The sequence below is a fragment of the Schistosoma mansoni genome, chromosome W, assembly GCF_000237925.1.
Source record: "Schistosoma mansoni strain Puerto Rico chromosome W, complete genome".
Classification (NCBI taxonomy): domain Eukaryota; kingdom Metazoa; phylum Platyhelminthes; class Trematoda; order Strigeidida; family Schistosomatidae; genus Schistosoma; species Schistosoma mansoni.
In genome coordinates this window covers 17,586,026-17,605,270 of record NC_031502.1, presented here as the reverse complement: position 1 = coordinate 17,605,270, position 19,245 = coordinate 17,586,026, and the positions used below count along the sequence as shown (strand labels likewise).

At 37.0% G+C, this 19,245-nt stretch overlaps 1 protein-coding gene across 1 annotated transcript; it reads left to right on the top strand.

Moving 5' to 3' along the window:
• Positions 1-246: 246 nt before the first annotated feature.
• On the top strand, positions 247-18,564 carry Smp_043500 (hypothetical protein; the record flags this gene model as incomplete). Its single annotated transcript, XM_018788818.1, has 6 exons — positions 247-425; positions 472-949; positions 8,137-8,251; positions 11,454-11,666; positions 12,868-12,975; positions 18,450-18,564. Exons 1-6 carry the CDS (start codon positions 279-281, stop codon positions 18,562-18,564), a joined length of 1,176 nt encoding a protein of 391 aa, XP_018654323.1. The 5' UTR covers positions 247-278.
• Between the last annotated feature and the right edge of the window lie 681 nt (positions 18,565-19,245).

The following is a 19,245-nucleotide window of genomic DNA, read 5'->3' as shown; positions in this document are numbered from 1 at the left end:
ATTTGTCGTTGTCATTAATACTATCACCATTTAGGACTTTTCAGCATTCACTTTTTAAAATTTCATCCCTCTACACTGATACTGTTATAGCATCTTTGTTTGATAGATATTTGTGTCACGCTGTATGTTTTTATTAGATACTCCACTTCTCTGAAATTATCTTGGAGTTTGTATGGTTATATTATAACTACTTGTATGTAAACTACTACCATAGATTTTATCTTTTCTATCTTTTTTAAACTCTTGTAGTATGTAGTATGTTTTAGCAAGGGTGAAATATGTCAGTTTATGTTACCATTCCATATCCGACCGAAAATCTGGACGTATTATTTTGTCGACTTGAAAATTATTATGGTGTATCTGCGGCATTATTGCAAGATAAACTTAAAATATGCGGAACTGCTGATAAACTGAATGCAGCTCAAGTATGTAGTGTTGAGTTTACATGAAAATAAATCTTTTTGTGTACAGGATTACGCACTGCGTTTTATTAGTCCAGAATCTGTTTTAGTCAGTACGATTACTTCAATGGATTGTTTGGAATTATTGAGTAATCAAACAATGATTAATCATTTTGAACTGACGTACAATATTGTCATAATTATTAAAAAATCTAATCTAATCATTAAAGGATGTACACCTGGAATCAAATGTTTTTCACGAACTCTACATTTATTGGAGTCATTTTCAGAAACCAAATGCGCTTATTTGAGCGATTTAAAAGTCTCAATTTTGAAGACATTATGTGAGAAGTATTCCGTAAATTATAATGACTTACAGTGCACTGACGCAATGAAGCTAGCTCTCATAAATTATTTTATTTCTTTAGAAAAATCGGAAGCTACTGTAACTTCTGATAGTCGCTTAGTTGATTCAGCAGTTGAAAATGTACATTTTGTAGAGGCTTATCGTAAGTGTGAAGCAAGTAACTCGGAATCGGTTAATCGAGGTGAGCGTTGTTATTTTTTTACTTGCTCCTAATACATGATTATATATATGACCTGTCGATGTTCACACATGATATATTTCATATTTTATCATTTAGATAATGGTTGAGTAGATCATACAATGAATATTACATGTTTACATGTTTTCACGTTAGTTGTACACTGTGTAGATTTACAAACAGCACGTGTTTACCAACTACTCGAAAATCAAAGGGTTGTACTCAGCACATTTCTACCAATTAGAATTATACACTAATCAATATACCTTCAGTTTACGACTCATTTTCCATGTTCACTGGTAATAGGGATAAATTCATTCACATAATGAACAATGTTCATAAGGCAAATTCTGTGTGAAAACACTGGGTAAGGTTGCTTTTCAACTTGCTAAAGTGGGAAAAAATTGCACCTAAAACAGTTGTAGTTTTGTAATAGTCATTTAGATCATAAATTAAAACCATGTTGTGTTTTTGAAAAATGAAATGTCGATATACTACTCACATACAACGGACTAACATTTTCCGAAAGTTCCGCGGAGTAATGGTGTGATAATGTCAGTGTGGGCTTGAGTTGTTTACCGATATGAATTAAAATTATTTGGAAAAAGTCCACTAAAGTAATTATATGAGTTGAGCTAGTTAGACACATGGAACGTAGAGCCTGGCACACTTATGCATCAATCCAAGTTACCGAAGTACAACACAACGACAAGATGTCAGAACAGTATAATATTAATCATATTAAAAGTAGTAAATAAGATTGGCATATAAGATCTTATTAAGTCAGATAACATGGATTAGTGAGATAAATCAATATGAGGTAAATTAAAGAAACTCAGTATCTAAGGAAAGACAAGGAGTGAATACATCTATCCTGTTGCGACCGATTCTGAGCCATACCACCCAATGTCTCCAATCACCGATTGCAAATATCACATGGACATCAACTAGATAGTCTGAACCTACCAGAACGGCTCAGTTCAGCAGTTAATGACTTCACAAACCGATTCCACATCCTAGTTTGGCCGCCTCGCGTTAAACAAGCTTTTCGAAGCGACATATGGAGAGCGGATTTGTAGTACTTCACTAGTCTCGGATAGACAACAGACATCGATTTTGAGACTTTCTAAAGACATAAACAACCCTATCTGTTGTTCTATCTGCATCAGTATGCGAACGTTGAAGGAAGCCAGTTTGAGTGGTATACGTGGTCTCAGAAAAACTGTTTCAGTATTCATAGTCAGTGGTAGCATTCAACTTTCGGCCAGTTAGTGACTTGAGATTGTTTAGATAGGACGTGGTTTCCACCATAGGGGAGCTGCTGTATAAGTTAAAAAGTATAATACGTAAAATGAGAATAAAGGGAAATAAATAAGTGACGTAGTATAAAAGAAATAAAAGTAAACGTTATCATACGGTTGTGAATAAGATTTGTCTAAGCGAGTGTTAAAGTAAGAGGAATTTTCCCAATAGTAATTATCATTGATTTGTGTTAGAGCTATGATATTGTCCGAGTGCCCAAACCGAAGCAGGTGGTATTCTTAGGGGTTCACACCCCTAGCCTTTGACCTAGAGATCTAATCCATAAGGTGATGGAGCAACCTTAGGAGATGCGATCCCATGGTGACCGGTGACCAGCAATAGTTTCATACGCTATTTGTTATCTCAGGATCCTGAAGTCCATGTACACTATTGGTTTGGAATCAAGGTTTCCCAACTTCTCTAGGTGGAATTTTCGCACCCACTAGCTCGGATAAAGTGTTGGACATTCACTTTTCGTCCTCTCAATTTCGTATACAACATTCCCGCCACGAGAATCCAATTCGAGGACAACAGACCATGCACATTGAAATCTGAATTTATTTATAAATGGATGACAATATTGACCCATTTTTATTATTTATGGTTTCTATGAAATATTTATGTACTCAGTAGTTGCTAGGTATCGAATTTGTAACAAATAGCCACCAAGAGTGTATTACGAATAACTAGTCGTTGATATCTTTGAACTATCACTCCTATGTGATAAAATCACTGAACAAACAGCTTTTTAATTAATGCAGGTTAGTCATTTAACGAGATTTTTAAATTCTCACGGACGTAGGTGACTGTAACATGTATTATACTCATGTGATCTTCGTACACTATCATATATGAAGCAAAGTAAAACAAATGGTACTTTAATATAATTAAAAGGAGACGTTCCACTGATTCGCAAATTATCCATTTCTTTAGACCATGAAAAAAATACTCGGAATAAAGGCTGATGCCCTATCAACTTGTATTTTCATGTCTGCTAGTTAAGACTTAATGATTCGACTTCAGTCACGGTGACTAGCTTATCGTTGCTCCGACTTTTAACTCACAAATATTCTACATCTACTTGTTTTCTGTTGTGTTCTTTTTCACTATATTTCAACACCTCGTCTCTGATTTTATATTATTTATATGATATGAAGTGGGCTAATAGACGTCCAGTCTTAATTTTATTGCAGCGTGAGTGGCAGACCATCCTCAGTCAGTCAGTCAGTCAGCTACAACGTAGGACCAGGCACATATATGCATCGGTCCAAGTTGCCATACCTCGTTAGCACAACAAGATCAACACCGGATTCATAGTAGTTAATTTAGTGTTGGTAGTAGTATATAAATTATAGGTTGTATATAAGGATATAGTACAGGAAGGAAGAGAGATATGAAGCAATTTTAGTCTCAAGGTTTAAGGGAAGATAAAGAGTGTATACACCTACGCCATTGTGATCGATTCCGAGCCATGTCACACAGAGTCTCCAACCATTGGTTACGATAGTCACGCGGACCCCAACCAGGTAGTCTGCATCTGCCAACATGGCTCAGACTAGAAGTTAGTGACTTCAAGCACTGATGCCATGTTTTGGTTTGGCCGCCCCTAACTCTCTTCCAACCGTCCCCAATACTAGTCATCATAGCGCGTCGTGGTAATCGGTGTTCAGGCATACGTAACACATGGCCCAACCATCTCAGTCGATGAAGATTCATCACCTCATCAACTGATTTACCATCGTCCCCTAATACCCTGCGTCTAACCTCACTATTACTTACCCGGTTATCCCAGCAGATGCGAGCAATATTTCTAAGACATCTGTGGTCAAATACTAGTAACCTACGAGTATCTTCTACTCTTAATGGCCATGTTTCACAGCCGTAAAGTAGAACAGAGCGAACTGCTGCGCAGTATACTCGTCCCTTAATTGATAGACGGATATCTCGTCTTCGCCATAGGTGACGTAAGTTGGCAAAAGCCAAACGAGCTTTTTGAATCCGTGCTGAGATTTCGTCAGACACCAACCCATTAGGGCTGATTAGACTTCCAAGATAAGTGAAGTTGTCGACGCGTTCGACTACTTCACTCCCTATCCTTAGTTCGGGTGTTGACGCAGGCCAGTCCTGGAGTAACAATTTACATTTGGATGGGGAGAAACGCATCCCAAACATCCTGGCATTATTACTGAGTTCCAACAGAAGACTCTGCATTTTGCCAGCGTCTTCACCAAACAGGACTATGTCATCTGCGTATTCTAAGTCGCTTAGTGGTCCCCCTGGTAGGAGATCAATTCCTGTAAATTCAGTCGACGAGAGTGTTATTTGCAGCAACAGGTCTATAATGAAGTTAAACAAAAACGGGGATAGTGGACAACCTTGACGGACACCACTTGAGGTTGTAAAATCATATGACAGTTCGCCGTAAGCTCTTACTCGACTAATAGTGTTCGAGTAAAGAGCCTTCAAAAGGTTTATGTACTTCTCAGGTACACCTTTCAATGACAGACACTGCCACAGAACCTCTCGGTCTATAGAGTCAAATGCTGCTTTCAAGTCAAGAAAAACTATTATTGTCGGACGCCGATAAGCGTGTCTGTGCTCTAAAACTTGACGAATGGTGAATATGTGGTCGATACAGCCACGACCAGGTCTGAAGCCAGCCTGATTTTCTCGTGTTTGCAGTTCACGAGTCTTAGTTAGGCGCCCGATAATTATTGAGGCTAGTATTTTAGATGCTATGTTAGTCAGACTAATCCCTCTATGGTTATCGCAGGATGATTTGGACCCCTTTTTATATATTGGGACAATCAGTGATTGTGACCAGTCGGATGGGATTACATCCGTCTCCCAGATTTTAGCCAGAATATTAGTCAACCTAATCGCTAAAATTGGACCACCATATTTAAAGACCTCTGGAGCCAATCCATCTGGACCAGCTGCTTTTCCTCGTTTCAGATTACTTATAGCCTTTTGAACTTCAAGTAGGGTCGGGGGGCCTACCTCAATGTTCCATTCAGGTTTTCTGGGAATAGTGGGTAGTTGTGCAGTAGCTGAAGGCCAGCTAAACTGCTCCTTAAAGTGTTCCGCCCATCGTTCTAAACGTTTAGGTTGAGAGCAGATAAGGGTTCCGTCTTTTTCCGAGATTGTCTCACTTACACTTGGCTTCTTAATTCCGGTTTCTTTTATTAGTCTGAATAGTTGCCTGGTGTTGCCTACAGCCGCTGCCTTTTCCATCTCTTTTGCTTTCGTTGCCCACCACTGCTCACGATCGTTCCTTAGACTTTTAGTTAACCTAGATCTAATTTGTTTACGCTCTTCGTCATGTTCAGAGCCTGATGGGATGAGTTTACGCGAATCCATCAGTGAAATAGACTTAAAAGAAATCCATTGGTTTTTTGGAGCCCTATGGTTTAAATGACTAATAGATGTTACTGCTGTTTCCACAGCTGTTCGTATGTCTTTCCAAGCAGCATCTGGGTCAGTCTCGTTTACAGAACTGCCTAGATGTGAACTCAGTTGTTTCTGGAATCCGCATTTGGCTTTCTCGTCCTCCAGTTCAATCCTAATGGGTCTTCTTAGTGTAATTTTCCTGCGTCCATTGAGGTGCAGACAAATGCGCGCTCGTATTAAAGCGTGATCAGAGTCTAAACAAGTATTCCAATACGAGCGACAATCTTCTATTGAGCCTCTCCAACGATGACTGATGACAATATGGTCTATTTGAGTCCATCGTTGGTTTGGTGCAGGTGGTCGCCATGTTAGACGATGTCTCTCCTTATGCTTAAAATTAGTGCTTGCTAAAAATAAACGATTGTCTGAGCATAGTTGCAACAGACGATCACCATTATCGGTTCGTTGAGCCGGAATACTAAAACACCCACCTAAATGTCTTTCTGTTTGATTTAAGCTGCCTACCTGGGCATTAAAGTCACCCGCTACGACTACTATGTCTGAGCGCTTAGCTTTCTGAAGAAGCTCAGAGAGTTTTCTGTAAAAGTCATCTTTTACTTCATCATGGCTGCAGTCAGTGGGAGCGTAGGCAGAAACGACGAAAAGGCAACGACGTGTGTCCTTATCCTTCCGAGTTCTTACGGAGCCATTTAGCCGGACAGCACACAGGCGACTGTTAACGGGGATCCATTCTAGTAGTGCCTGTTCTGCCCTTGTACTTAGTGCTATGCCTACACCTGCAAGTCCGCGAGAACTAGCCAACGGGTCGCCAGATACACGGAGGGTGTATTTCGTCGGCTGTCCATTTTGGCGAGGTGAGGTCAAGTGAATGACCACACTGGGATCCTGTATGCGTGTTTCGGAGACACAGCATACATCAATGGTACGAGATTCTAGAGTTTTAGCTAAGGAGGCCTGTTGACCGATTTGGCATAGGGTACGTACGTTGAAGGCTCCAATGTGTAGTTTGGAGCGAGGTTTTAGTAGACCTGGGACAGTGTTTCGCGCACTAGAATCGTTGGCCATGGTGACACTTGAGGAGGAAACCGGAACAGGAAGTTTAGTGTTGAAAGTCAAGGTAGAAGGAATAGTAGGAAGTGAAGAAGGAGATTGATTATGAATACAGTGGTCTTGAGTGTTGTTAGAGGTATGAGGGCAGTTATCACTTCCCGGTTGCCCACACCGTGGAAGGATTCTTCTAGAGGTACCTGAAAAGGAAATTGGGTTAGAAGTGGTCTTAATGACCTGAGAGCGTGACCGCAGTGCCCAAGGGACAACTGCTTGAGGTCGGTCACACACGACCTTTTTGTGGGTAGTTTTTGTGTTAGCTCCGTTCTTCAAAAAAAAAACCTTACCGCCGGAGACGGATATCCGTTGGATAAGGCGAGGTGTGCATTTTTAGGGTCGACCTTTTCTAACCCCACCCCTCCTTGTGGGAAGGCAGCATCGCTGTCATGCTGGTTGTCTGAAGGAAACACCTTACTGCTGTCACACCTCTGTACAGTCAGCAGTACGACTTCGCCTTCGGACCTTGGGTTTGCTGCTTTTAGTCTCACCGCTCTTCAACCGACCTGTCTGGCATGGTAGGACCTCGAGGAACGATTGTTCCAGCCAGCATAGCTCGATTGCTTCATCACGATAGGCAAGCCCGACCACCACGTCAAGGTAGCAGCAACGATCGGGACAGACCATCCTAGAATTCAGTCGCTTGTTTTAAATAACATAAGTGTTCTGATCATCGTGTTCAGTATTCTGTACATCAGTTAGTCACTTTACTGCTTAAAAACCTATACTACTGGGCAGTTGCTTTGTTCTTGATGTCAGTTCGTTCGAAAGGTTTGAATTCATAATTGGTTCCCATGAACAGTTATCGTTTATTACGTAGTATCGGTTATCTTTTTTTCATTATTTTAATAACCCAAATATGTATCATAACAAACCTTATAATATCCTTACTACACAATAATTACTTTAGCTTGGATCGACAGAGTAGTTTACCTTGTATCTTATTTTAAAAAAAGGAAGCGGAATAATATGGTCATGTGAATATGTTTTGACGTTCCTATGACAGACAGAATATAGAGTGTGTATACTCTAGTGAAGTGTTTCAAAAAACGTTAACAGTTCTTTCAAAAAGGGTCATTGTCATTTTAGGTAAGTAATAAAATTGTTCAAATAATGGTTTATACCAGTGACTTGTACATGCATCGTAATACATTTACATATCAACATATTAGCTTTTAGATTTCCAATTCTATTGATGGTTGTGTGTATTTTCTTCTTCATAGACATTATGTACTGAAGGACCAATCCTTATAATCGTTCACAACCAGTTGATTGTCCATATTGTATTCATTACTAGTTATTGCCAGCTTACAATCCTCAAGAATAGAAATAATAATAACTATCTATTCAATCTATTTCTATTAATATTTTAGATAACGAATCGAACCCATTGTTTTTATTAACAAATCCTTCCAAGGTAAAGTCAGATAAATCGTTGCAATCTCGCTTAAGACCCATTATAATTGACGGTAGTAATGTGAGTTTCGCGTAAGTTGCGTTGCGTTTGCAAATATTATTATTATTGGTGGGAGTAGCAACCAGTAGCTATTTGACAATAAATCACTAAACTTTAAATCAGCAATCCTGATCATTGGTCTGTAAAATTAGAGTTTCTTTGTTACTGATTTTCGATCACATTGCTGCATTGTTTGAAAGTCTGTCAAGGAAGTTATTTCTGACCTACCGCTACTAAAATAACCAAACCAAGTTCTGAGTAAATTTGACGAAATCGATTATGATAAATATATTGCAAAATAGTATTATTGATGAATGTTTGCTTTCCCTCACCTCGTAGGAGTATCATTTTGTGTGATACATAACACTACCGAAAAATTGCTATTTCGCATTATCCCCTGCTTCATCTCTCAACAGCAAAGAAAGGAAATATACACCGATGAACTTAGTTGTTATTGGTACTTTTTTACAGCATAATGGGAAGTGTGTGAATGTTCACACGGTGGTTTGTTGGAAATCAGCAACTTGGAATAGTGTTTCAAAAAATCTGGCCCAATGTTTCATAATACCCAGAAGTTCATGTTATAAAAAACACTGCTCATTATGATCCACTAGGTCAATCCATTTACAATATACGTCTCGTAACCAATGACCATACCTTCTATGCGAGACTAGGAATAGTAACCAGACGGATTTATGTATATGTCCTCATTAACCGAGATTAGGACATGTAAGCATTAGCCAGATGACTGGTTCATTTGGTATAGCCCACCCACGTATCCATCTCTCACTTGACATTTGTCCTTGAGACAGCAAGTGATTTCCAGAATCTTCCGGCACATCAGTGCTCTAACTCAATGTCCAGCAATTAAAGGTATGAGGCTACGAAATCCGGCGTGTAGCTCCATTATTGTTACTGCCGGTCCTAAGCCCAGCTAAGGGAAGAGGGTTGGCCATAGAGTCAGCAACCCTACCCCGTACAACGGAACATTACTAAACAAACACTAACCTGGAAAATCATTCAGGTCGCTTAAAATCTATGGTCAACATCACCCGACAGGCATCAAGACTATGAGTAACACATGGCAGCAACTGTAAGGAAGAACCCAGGTCAGAGTCACGTGTAAATTTCTCGTTGGGGGCATGTAAAAGATAGCAGGCTCAAGTAAGTAAGACTAAGATTTCCAGGAGTCCTTAAACTTATGGTTTAGACTTTTCGAAATGTAGATTTTAAGAATAGATAATTGGTTACTGAAGCTGTGAACTTTCAGTGACTGATGTGGTTGAGACATGTTATAATGTGGGTTATCTGCCTTCACCTCCCTCGGTTTACCATTGCTGGTAAACATACAAGTAAGTCGTCAAATGATGACAAAGGTCAAAGGGCTTCACAAACATTCAGGTTGAGATTTATTTGTAAGTACAGACGTTTACGGGGATCTATTCTCTATTAACAATCGATGGTTGGTTGCAGTGGAGCGATCACTTTTTCTTCATCTTCCTGTTTATCTTGAGTTTTAATATTATTTTGTATTTTTTTCAATCTACTTTATCTATCCAGTTCGAACTGCGTTCTCTATGTTCGAGTTCCACAACTGATGATATTATTTTTTCTGTACTTTTGCTTTTAATCTCCTTGTTGATGGAAAGTCTATCAGCATGTATCGACCTATATCTTTGTTGTATCCTACGTTATTTATCATTAATTGACTGTGACAAAGTATGGTCAATGCCCTTGTTGTATATGTCATTTTCAAAATTTGAAAAATTCCCATATTGTGATTTAGAACAACATATATAAGCGAACAATATTGTTTTCGATTAGATCCTCATCAGGCTTTACTCTAATATACAGTAATATTTATATGCATATACGAAATTAATAAACCAATCAAGGCAGTTTATGAGTCAATGATAACAGTGGAATAGATTACATAACTAAAAATAATAAGTGAAAATTATTTCAACTTTGAAAAATACTGAAATCTCCACAAAACCCCTTCTGATTAAGTGAAAATTACAAACTGGTAGTGTAATGACAGGTGTACTAGTTGTGATAAGAACAATAAAGGCTTGAATCAATGTTACATAATAGGAAATAGGTCAATGATTAGGAAAAATATAGACACTGAAATAACATTCATAAAATTATAAGATTACGCAATAAGAAGTGTTCAGATAAATGGACCGAGCTCCATATCGACTTGACAATACCTTTTCCTAACCACGAAGGAGATGTTCCCTAACTCTTTGGTTCAGTTGTCTGGTAGTGCGCCAAATATAGCTTTCTCCACAGGAGCAGCTGAATTCATAGATACACGTAGATACTCATAAACTGCCTTGATTCGTTTAATAATTTCGTATATGCATATAAATATTACTGTATATTAGAGTAAAGCCTGATGAGGATCTAATCGAAAACAATACTGTTCGCTTATATATGTTGTTCTATATCATTTTCCTCTACATATTTCTCAATTATATGTGTATCTCGACTAATTTTATTGAACTGTTAATTAACTCACAATCAAGACTTCAGTTACTATTACAATACAATTTATTTCAACTTTAATAAATTTTAACAAATTGATTTTGCTTGAAATTTTAAATTCAGTTTTTTTTAAATATAAACAGGTATATGCTCCAAACTTGTCTGTCATTATAATGTGTGACGTTTGTTTTTTAATTGTAGCACATGATTGTAAATTGTTAATATTTATACAATTTTCAATGGATATTAGCTGATTATTAAATATTTAGATTTTCTGCAGCTACCACTACAGTATTAAAACATCTCTATATGACGCTCATCTTCCAGCGAATGCGAATAATTGTGCAGCTTTTATTGTTTTGCCATAAAATGTAATTTACACAAGCAGTTTTGTAGAAATTTGTCTGATTTAAAGTTACGTGTACACTGTAAAGTGATATAAGGGTACTGGTAAGATGCTCTGTGTTTAGATGAAATATCGGTTCATTGTTTTCAGGTAAAAATAATTCATGCTGACATTCTCACTGAAACACAGAACCATTAATTCAAATCTTAAAATGTCCAGTCAATATTACTTATAGACTGCAAAGTAGTATGAAGATATACCTGTATACTGACTGATAATTATAAATTCATTCATGAATCTCAACCAGGGAAACATTTCGATCCAAATGTTTATTTCTTTATTAACTCCTTCGCTTCCGTATGTTTTCCTTTTTGCTTTGTTTTGTTTCTATCTTATAGTCATGGAAAACAAAAAGAATTCAGTGTTCAAGGAATTCGTCTAGCCTTAGATTACTTCAAAAAACGTGGTCATAAAGATATAGTTATTGTAATACCTAGACATTATCAAGGCAAAGGTGGTCGTTATTTTGATGAACTTGAGCATTCCGGCATGTTGACTTATACACCGTCACGAACATTAAATCAAGAAAGACAAGCAGTGTATGATGATCGGTAGGTTTGTGTTGAAGAAAATTTCTTACTGTTAAAACCATGTTCTTATTGTTTTTGGATTTTGAATTTACGTTTTCCCTTGCCGAAATTCACCAAACAAGCACCTTTCTATATTTTACTGCGGTTAATAGTTCTTTCCTTAGATTAGTTTATTACTATTTTAATACGTTACTTTCATACCCTACTCTTAAGAGTGTCATAGAATGTCGTTGTACACAATAGTTGCTAGCTAACTTCATTCTTCTTCGGTGTTTCTAATATATTTTGCTATCAAATTTTTAACTTTGTGATTAGTTGGAAGCCAGGGAAAAGATAATTTTGTTGTGTTCATTGTACCAGAAATTCGGTGTTGAAAATATTACTCCGTTTTATCAAATCATATCCGTCTTTTTTCATTCAAAAATTACAATACCAAAACAGATCATAATTAAAGTATTTAGTCCACAAGTGCTTTTAGCTGTAAGTATATCCATATGACTTTCAGTGTTACTTTATTCGACAGACAAACAGTTCAAAATAAATGTCTAATTCTTGAATATTTAGATCCTTTAGTTATTTAGGGTAGGAATTTTCTAGTATGTATTCAATTTGAAGTTTATTTTCTTCATTGACTAACGGGAGCGTGGAAACTACTAAAGTAAAGGAACACTGAATAGTAGCTTCGGCCAAGGCTTCTAAGAACTGCACATGCACGAATTCACACTAGATCAGACCTAAAGGACTAGAAAATTTTTCCCAATGATTAATTTCAAGCTTAATCTTTAGGCATTTGAGATTGTTTGAGTCAACCCCCAATCTATTCTTCTGCAGGCATTTTGTACATCAACAATTAAAACTTAGAAATTATAATATTTTGACATCTGTTAGACTTTAAATGATGGAAATATCAATTCTGCTATTAAATGGGTGGTATTTTCAAATTCAAACAATCATTGAACAGTTTATCTTTCATTTTGATGAATGTTACCGTCACTATGCAATTTCCAACTAAATCCCGATTTACAAGAAATAGTAATTCGGTATCATGGTTTTCCTTAGCCATTGAAGCTTACAAAATACATTACCTTTACAATTTATAGAGATTCCTAAATTATTTACTCAAGTATGTAGTTTCAATAGTTTCCGAAGCACAAGATTTAAGTAAACAAGTTAATCTTTTTTATTTTTAAAAATCTGTGTTTATTTGTTTGTGAATATCCAGCATAATCTTGCAATTGGCAGCTGACAAGAATGCAGTTGTTATATCCAATGATCAATATCGTGATCTTATGTTCGAAAATGCTAAATTTAAAAAACTTATTGAAACACGGTAAGTGATATGATTTTTACATTTTTGTACGTCAATTGGCTAGTTGAAACAGTCCTGTCATAACAAGGAGTTGAGTATGTGGATTGGTAACTTATTAAATAAATCATTCGATTTTGAAACTAGCAAACCCACTTCGACTCCAGATTCTGAGTAGTATTAATAAATTACTTCACAGCCCTCACACAAACCAAATGAGATTTTTGCGGCGCATATATATCTGGTGCCCCTTTGTACCAATATTTATGTGTTAAAATAAATAAATAAACTACATCCAGTTTTATCTGTTAGAAGAACTATAGATGGAATCGAATTGTTTTGTATTTAGTATAAAGTTTAAACAACTTTCTATCATATATACAGTCATTCAAAGACTATATAAGGTTATTAAAGTCGTCCAGAGTTATTACTTGTTTATTCATCTATATGAAATATATCTTGTCAAATCAACTCTTTTATCGAATTCACTTGGTTTCCACTTATATTTCCCTGACAAAGCTATTTATCATCTTTATAAAATAATCGGATCTCACAGTTCTGATTTATAATAAGTGTTGTGTTGAACTCAGTTTTACTGATAAATTGCATAGATGTAGCAGCGTAGATAATCACTAACGTGTCTCTAGGATTTATACATCTCAGTCAGTCAGCTACAACTCAGGACCACGCACTTATATTTAATTGGTCCAAGTTGCCACACCTCATTAGAACAACAAGATCAACACCAATTTAATAAGAGCAGTTACTTCATTGGTAGTAATATGTCGAGACAAAAATTGCATATAAGAGTACAATACAGGGAGAAGGAGTTATTTCGTGAAAAAAGGTATAAAGTAATTTAAATCTTACGGTTTAAGGGAAGACGAAGAGCGTATGCACCTTCGCCATTGTGATCGATTCTGAGCCATGTCACACAGAGTATCCAACCATTGGTTACGATAGTCACGCGGACCCCAACCAAGTAGTATGCATCTACCAACATGGCTCAGACTAGTAGTTAGTGACTTCAAGCACTGATGCCACGTTTTGGTTTGGCCGCCCCTAACTCTCTTCCAACCATCCCCAATACTAGTCATCATAGCGCGTCGTGGTAATCGGTGTTCAGGCATACGTAACACGTGACTCAACCATCTCAGTCAGTGAAGATTTACAACCTCATCAACTAGTAACTTACGAGTATTTTCTACCCTTAATGGCAACGTTTCGTAGCCGTAAAGTAAAACAGAACGAACTGATTCACAGTATACTCGTCCCTTAATTGATAGTCGGATATCTCGTCTTTGTCATAGGTGACGTGACTCGGCAAAAGCTAAACGAGCTTTTTGAATCCGTGCTGAGATTTCGTCAGACGCCAATCCATAAGGGCTGATCAGAGTTTCAAGATAAGTGAAGTTGTCGACGCGTTCGACTACTTCACTCCCTATCCTTAGTTCGCTTATTGACGCAGCTCAGTCCTGGAGCAACAATTTGCATTCAAAGGGGGAGAAACGCATTCCAAATATCCTGGAGTGTTTACTCAGTGCTAACAAAAGACTCTGCATTTTATCAGCGTCTTCACCAAACAGAACTAGATTATCTGCATATTCTAAGCCGATAAGTGGACCTGATGAAATCGTTCTGTTTGGTGAAGACACTGACAAATCATAGTCTTCCAACCACTTTAAGCAACAATCCAAGCATGTTTAGGATGAGGTTCTCTTCCTCAAAATGTAGAATGTCACTTCAAGATTGGCATAGAAGGCGAAGCATGTTTGCAGTTACTTCAATGTTTGACTTCAGTGCTTCAGCTGGTATATAGTAAGGTCCTGCTGCCTTCCCATTCTTGATTTGTTCGATGGCCATCTTGATTTCCTCGGTCGTTGGTGGAGTGACAGATATAAGAAGGTTTGTGTGTGTTGCTTCGATGTCCGGTGTATTCAATGGAGCTGGTCTATTCAGCAGTTCCTCAAAGTATTCTACCCATCTTATTCTCTGTTCTTGAACCTCCGTGATTGTCCCTGACTGATCTCTCCGGCTTACTACATCTCCCTGCTAGTTTCTTCGTTGTATCATATAGTTGTTTCAAATTCCCTTCTCTTGCAGCTTTTTCTGCCGTCGTCGCTAGTTCTCCCATGTATTTCTGTTTGTCGGCTTTAATACTCTTCTTCATTTGCTTGTTTGTTTCTGAGTACTTTGCTTGTGCCCTGACATTCTCTGCTCGTGTTCGACTGTTGCTAATTGCTATTTCCTTGTTATTCCTTTTTTCAAGACGGCTTCTTAGAAATAGATAAATATGATACATTGTACAGTACTCCACGATTAAATTAACGACCTACTGGATAATAACCGACATAATGTGACTAATCTCTGAGGGAGGCTATCCAACCTCACGGTTTCTGACAGTTTGCTTATGAGTCGCAACACGTTTGAGTCTTATTTTCAGAACTTTGTGTCCATCGACTCCAACCGTGAAATATTTTGCTATTTGCACTGATTATGATAAATTATAGAAAACCGAGTCAATTGTCTTAAGTAATAAGCTTCACGTTTTAGTTTGCTTAAATTGTATATTTATACTCTGACCGAGTAAACAGTCTACGTAAAAGACTTTGGGAAGCTATTTAGCCCAATGAACTGTGATAAACACATATTTTTTTTCTTGTGTTGTCTGTGTTTAAATAATCTAATTATGAAGTACCAAAACTTCGCTTAGCGAAGAGATGAATTTCACTGTTACAAAGATACACTATGTAATAACTCGACTATCTTCTAGCCCGAGCTACACCAAAGACATATTTTGTTAGGATTTATTGTGAAAGAATGAGGGAAATTAAGATTTAGATTCAAGTTAATTTACCAATATATCGATTCATTGGTCATGAACTGAAGTTTTATCAACTCAACAATTGTCACTTGACACAAAATCATAGTGAAATAAACTATAAAGGAAAAATGCATTGAAAGTCAAATAACCACAACTAAAAAACACAGAAAGTCAATAGAAAGGATTCCCTCTGAAACATTTAATACAAAAGAATGAGTTGAAGTTGACAAAACCGAAACCACCTTTAACTGATGTGTGGAAACAAGGGTGATATCCTCCCTTACACTTCGTATTTAAGGATAAAGCACTACAACACAAACGTGATAAAAAGTTGTCTGTCAGAATAGTTGTCCCGAGCTCAGGTTAGAAGCACAAATGGTATAGAATAAGAGAAGTGTGTACAACAGATATATATATATATATATGTATATAATCAGTGTGACGCCTAGCACAAAAGTGCAATGATTCAACTTGCCGAGCCACTTAGAGATAAAATTAACAAAATTACCAGTAAAGATAAATTAATTTCATTATCATTAATGGGATTAATGACAATAGATATTAGAGAAACTATCACGGAAGAAGACAGGACTATTATTCAATGTCAATCCAGGAGATTAAACCGATGAGCAGAACACCTTACGAAACAAATCGAATGGCCTTTACCCTTCTCCCAGTTAACAATTTCTAAGCTACATGAATGGAAAGTCCATGTACGTCCTCCAACTCCTAGTGAAGTCGAAAAAGCTGTGGATAATCTGATCAAGGGAAATCAGCAGGGGCTGATGAACTACTCACTTACGCCTGTTATCTGACGTGGAGGAGCATAGACCGCCCACAGCACTCTCCATAAAACTGTGATGGATTAACCTTTCATATGTTTAAGGATGGTGATCTAGTTTTAGCAGTTAGGATAACTGAAATCTGGAAACTGGATTCAATTCCACATGACTGGTCTCGATCGTTGATCATCCCAGTTTATCAGAAACAACAAAAATCCTCTTGTGACAATCACAGAGGAATCACTTAAGCTTATACAGTGTCTAAAATAATAATTTAACGTCTAACTAGAGCTCGTGAAGAGTGAACCAAGTAAACTGGTTTGGCTTCAGATTTGGACGTTAATGTCTATACCAAATATTCACCATCCGGCAGATTCTGAAACATAAACATACTTTTCTAAGTCCAACTATAAGTGTATCCCTTGATCGTAAGGCAGAATTCCACTCCGTTGATCTTGAGGATTCACTTGTTGACTTAGAATACCCAGGTGATATCGTTCTGTTTGGTGAAGACACTGACAAAACATAGTCTTCCAACCACTTTAAGCAACAATCCAAGCATGTTTAGGATGAGGTTCTCTTCCTCAAAATGTAGAATGTCACTTCAAGATTGGCTTGCGTCATCGCCTGAACTAATGATAGGGAGTAAAGTAGTTGAACGCATCGACCGCTTAACTCATCTTGAGTGTCTCGTTGGTCCTGATGTCTGACGAAATCTTTGCACGAATTCAAAAAACTCCATCAAGTTTCGTCAACTTGTGGGGTAGGCAAGATATCCGTCTTTTAAACAAAGGATGAGTTTACTGCGCAGTGATTCGTTCTCTCCTACTTTATGGGTGCGAAACACGGCTATTAAGAGTGAAAAATATTCATAGATTACTAGTATTTAATCGTAGGTGTCTTAGAAGCATTGTTCGTGTGTTTTAAGGCCACGGAGTAAGTAGTGTCTGGGTCAGGAATAGAGCACAAGGCAAAGATGGCAAATCGACTGAAGAGGTAGTGAATCTTCATCAACTAAGGTGGTTGAAACATGCGTTACATATGTCCATCCACCGACTACCTGGACGGACGATGCTTTCTGGTGTAAGCGTAGGCTGGAAGGAAGCTAAGGGTGGACGAACCAAAACATGGCATCAGTTCAGAAAGTCACTGACAATTGGACTTGGACATATTAATAGATACAGACTATCTCCTACTCGTAATTATCGTAAAAATGGTCAGAAACTTTGAGTGACGTGACTCAAAATTGTTTGCAATGGTGCAGGTGCATCCGTTTGTTGTCTTTCCCTGAACTCCTCATAACTTCTGTTTATATTTATTTCAGTAATTTATATTTTCTTTCCCACTCGTATCTTCGATACCTAATTCTTCGTATTCCCACTGATACTGTAACTGTCTCTAGTATCCTGAGATTTGGCCTGACAATCTCATTTCTATGCTTATGGGGTATGGCAACTTGAACACATGTATATACGTACCAATTTCTGCGTTGAAACTGACCGTATTGAGTTTATATATTGTCGATCCCTGCGATATTTTTGATTTGAATCGGGAGTTGTGCTATCCTTTGGGAACTGATGTTCAGAAAAGAAATTCAATTAGTCAAAATAGTTTATCCGCGTATATCTACAATAGTCTTCTTACAATTTGTTAGTCGGATTTTCGGAAAGCTAACGCTTTACTGATGTCCTCATTGTTTACTTCTGTTTATCAATAATTTCTCAGTTTATATCATTAAAGCATTTCACAATCTACGCTAGTTTTTATGAAACAAACAAGTATAAGTCCTGTACTGTCATTTTAAAACAGTTGAACCTGTGAAAATAAGTTCCACTAGTTAGTAATTCATTTTTTCTTCACAAACCTTTCCTATCAATTCATTGCTTTTTCAGACTACTTCCATACGTAATGTCAGGGAACATATTTCTTCTTCCTGAAGATCCTTACGGGCCTAAAGGTCCATCCTTATCTGAATGTTTAACAATATCAAATTCAACCAAGGATTAATCGGGTTCATCTTCTTATCTTTTTTGCGTTTTTCCATTACTACTCTATTTAACTCAAATTGTGTAAGAAGCAAAAGCGAATGATTATCTTCATCTGAAATTATTGGTTTATTTGTTTTTGTATAAAAACACTCCAGAAATAATTATTTATTAATGAATTCAGAGGAAACTATCATTTATTGAAATTACGTAGTTTGTTTATTGTTACTATCTTGCTTTTTATTCTCTCAATAAATATGGCTTTTAAGTTGTGAAATAAATGTAGTTTTCTGTATTTGAGGATAATTTAGTCATCAACTAGAAGTGATCAAAATGTTATTTTCACCTAGTAATCAACTCTTTTTTGTAAAGTTGTATTATTTTTGTAACGAAACCGATCATTTCAGTTAGGTCAGAAATTGAATTTATTTTGGTCAGTGTATACATTTACAGATTATTTTTAGTGAAGATTTATAACTATCACATCAACAGTTTCATTAAAATGCAGTTACAATTTAGCTAAATAGACGGCTAGATATGATTTTCAAGTTGATCGAACTGCATAACAATATCCGCTAGCGCAAAACCCTCGTGAAAATAACTTCATTTATGAGGACTGAGCATGATCAAACTTTTGTAAAATTACATTCATTCAAATTGATCGCTTTAGTTCGAAGTTCCATAATCCAAAGTAATGATTTTT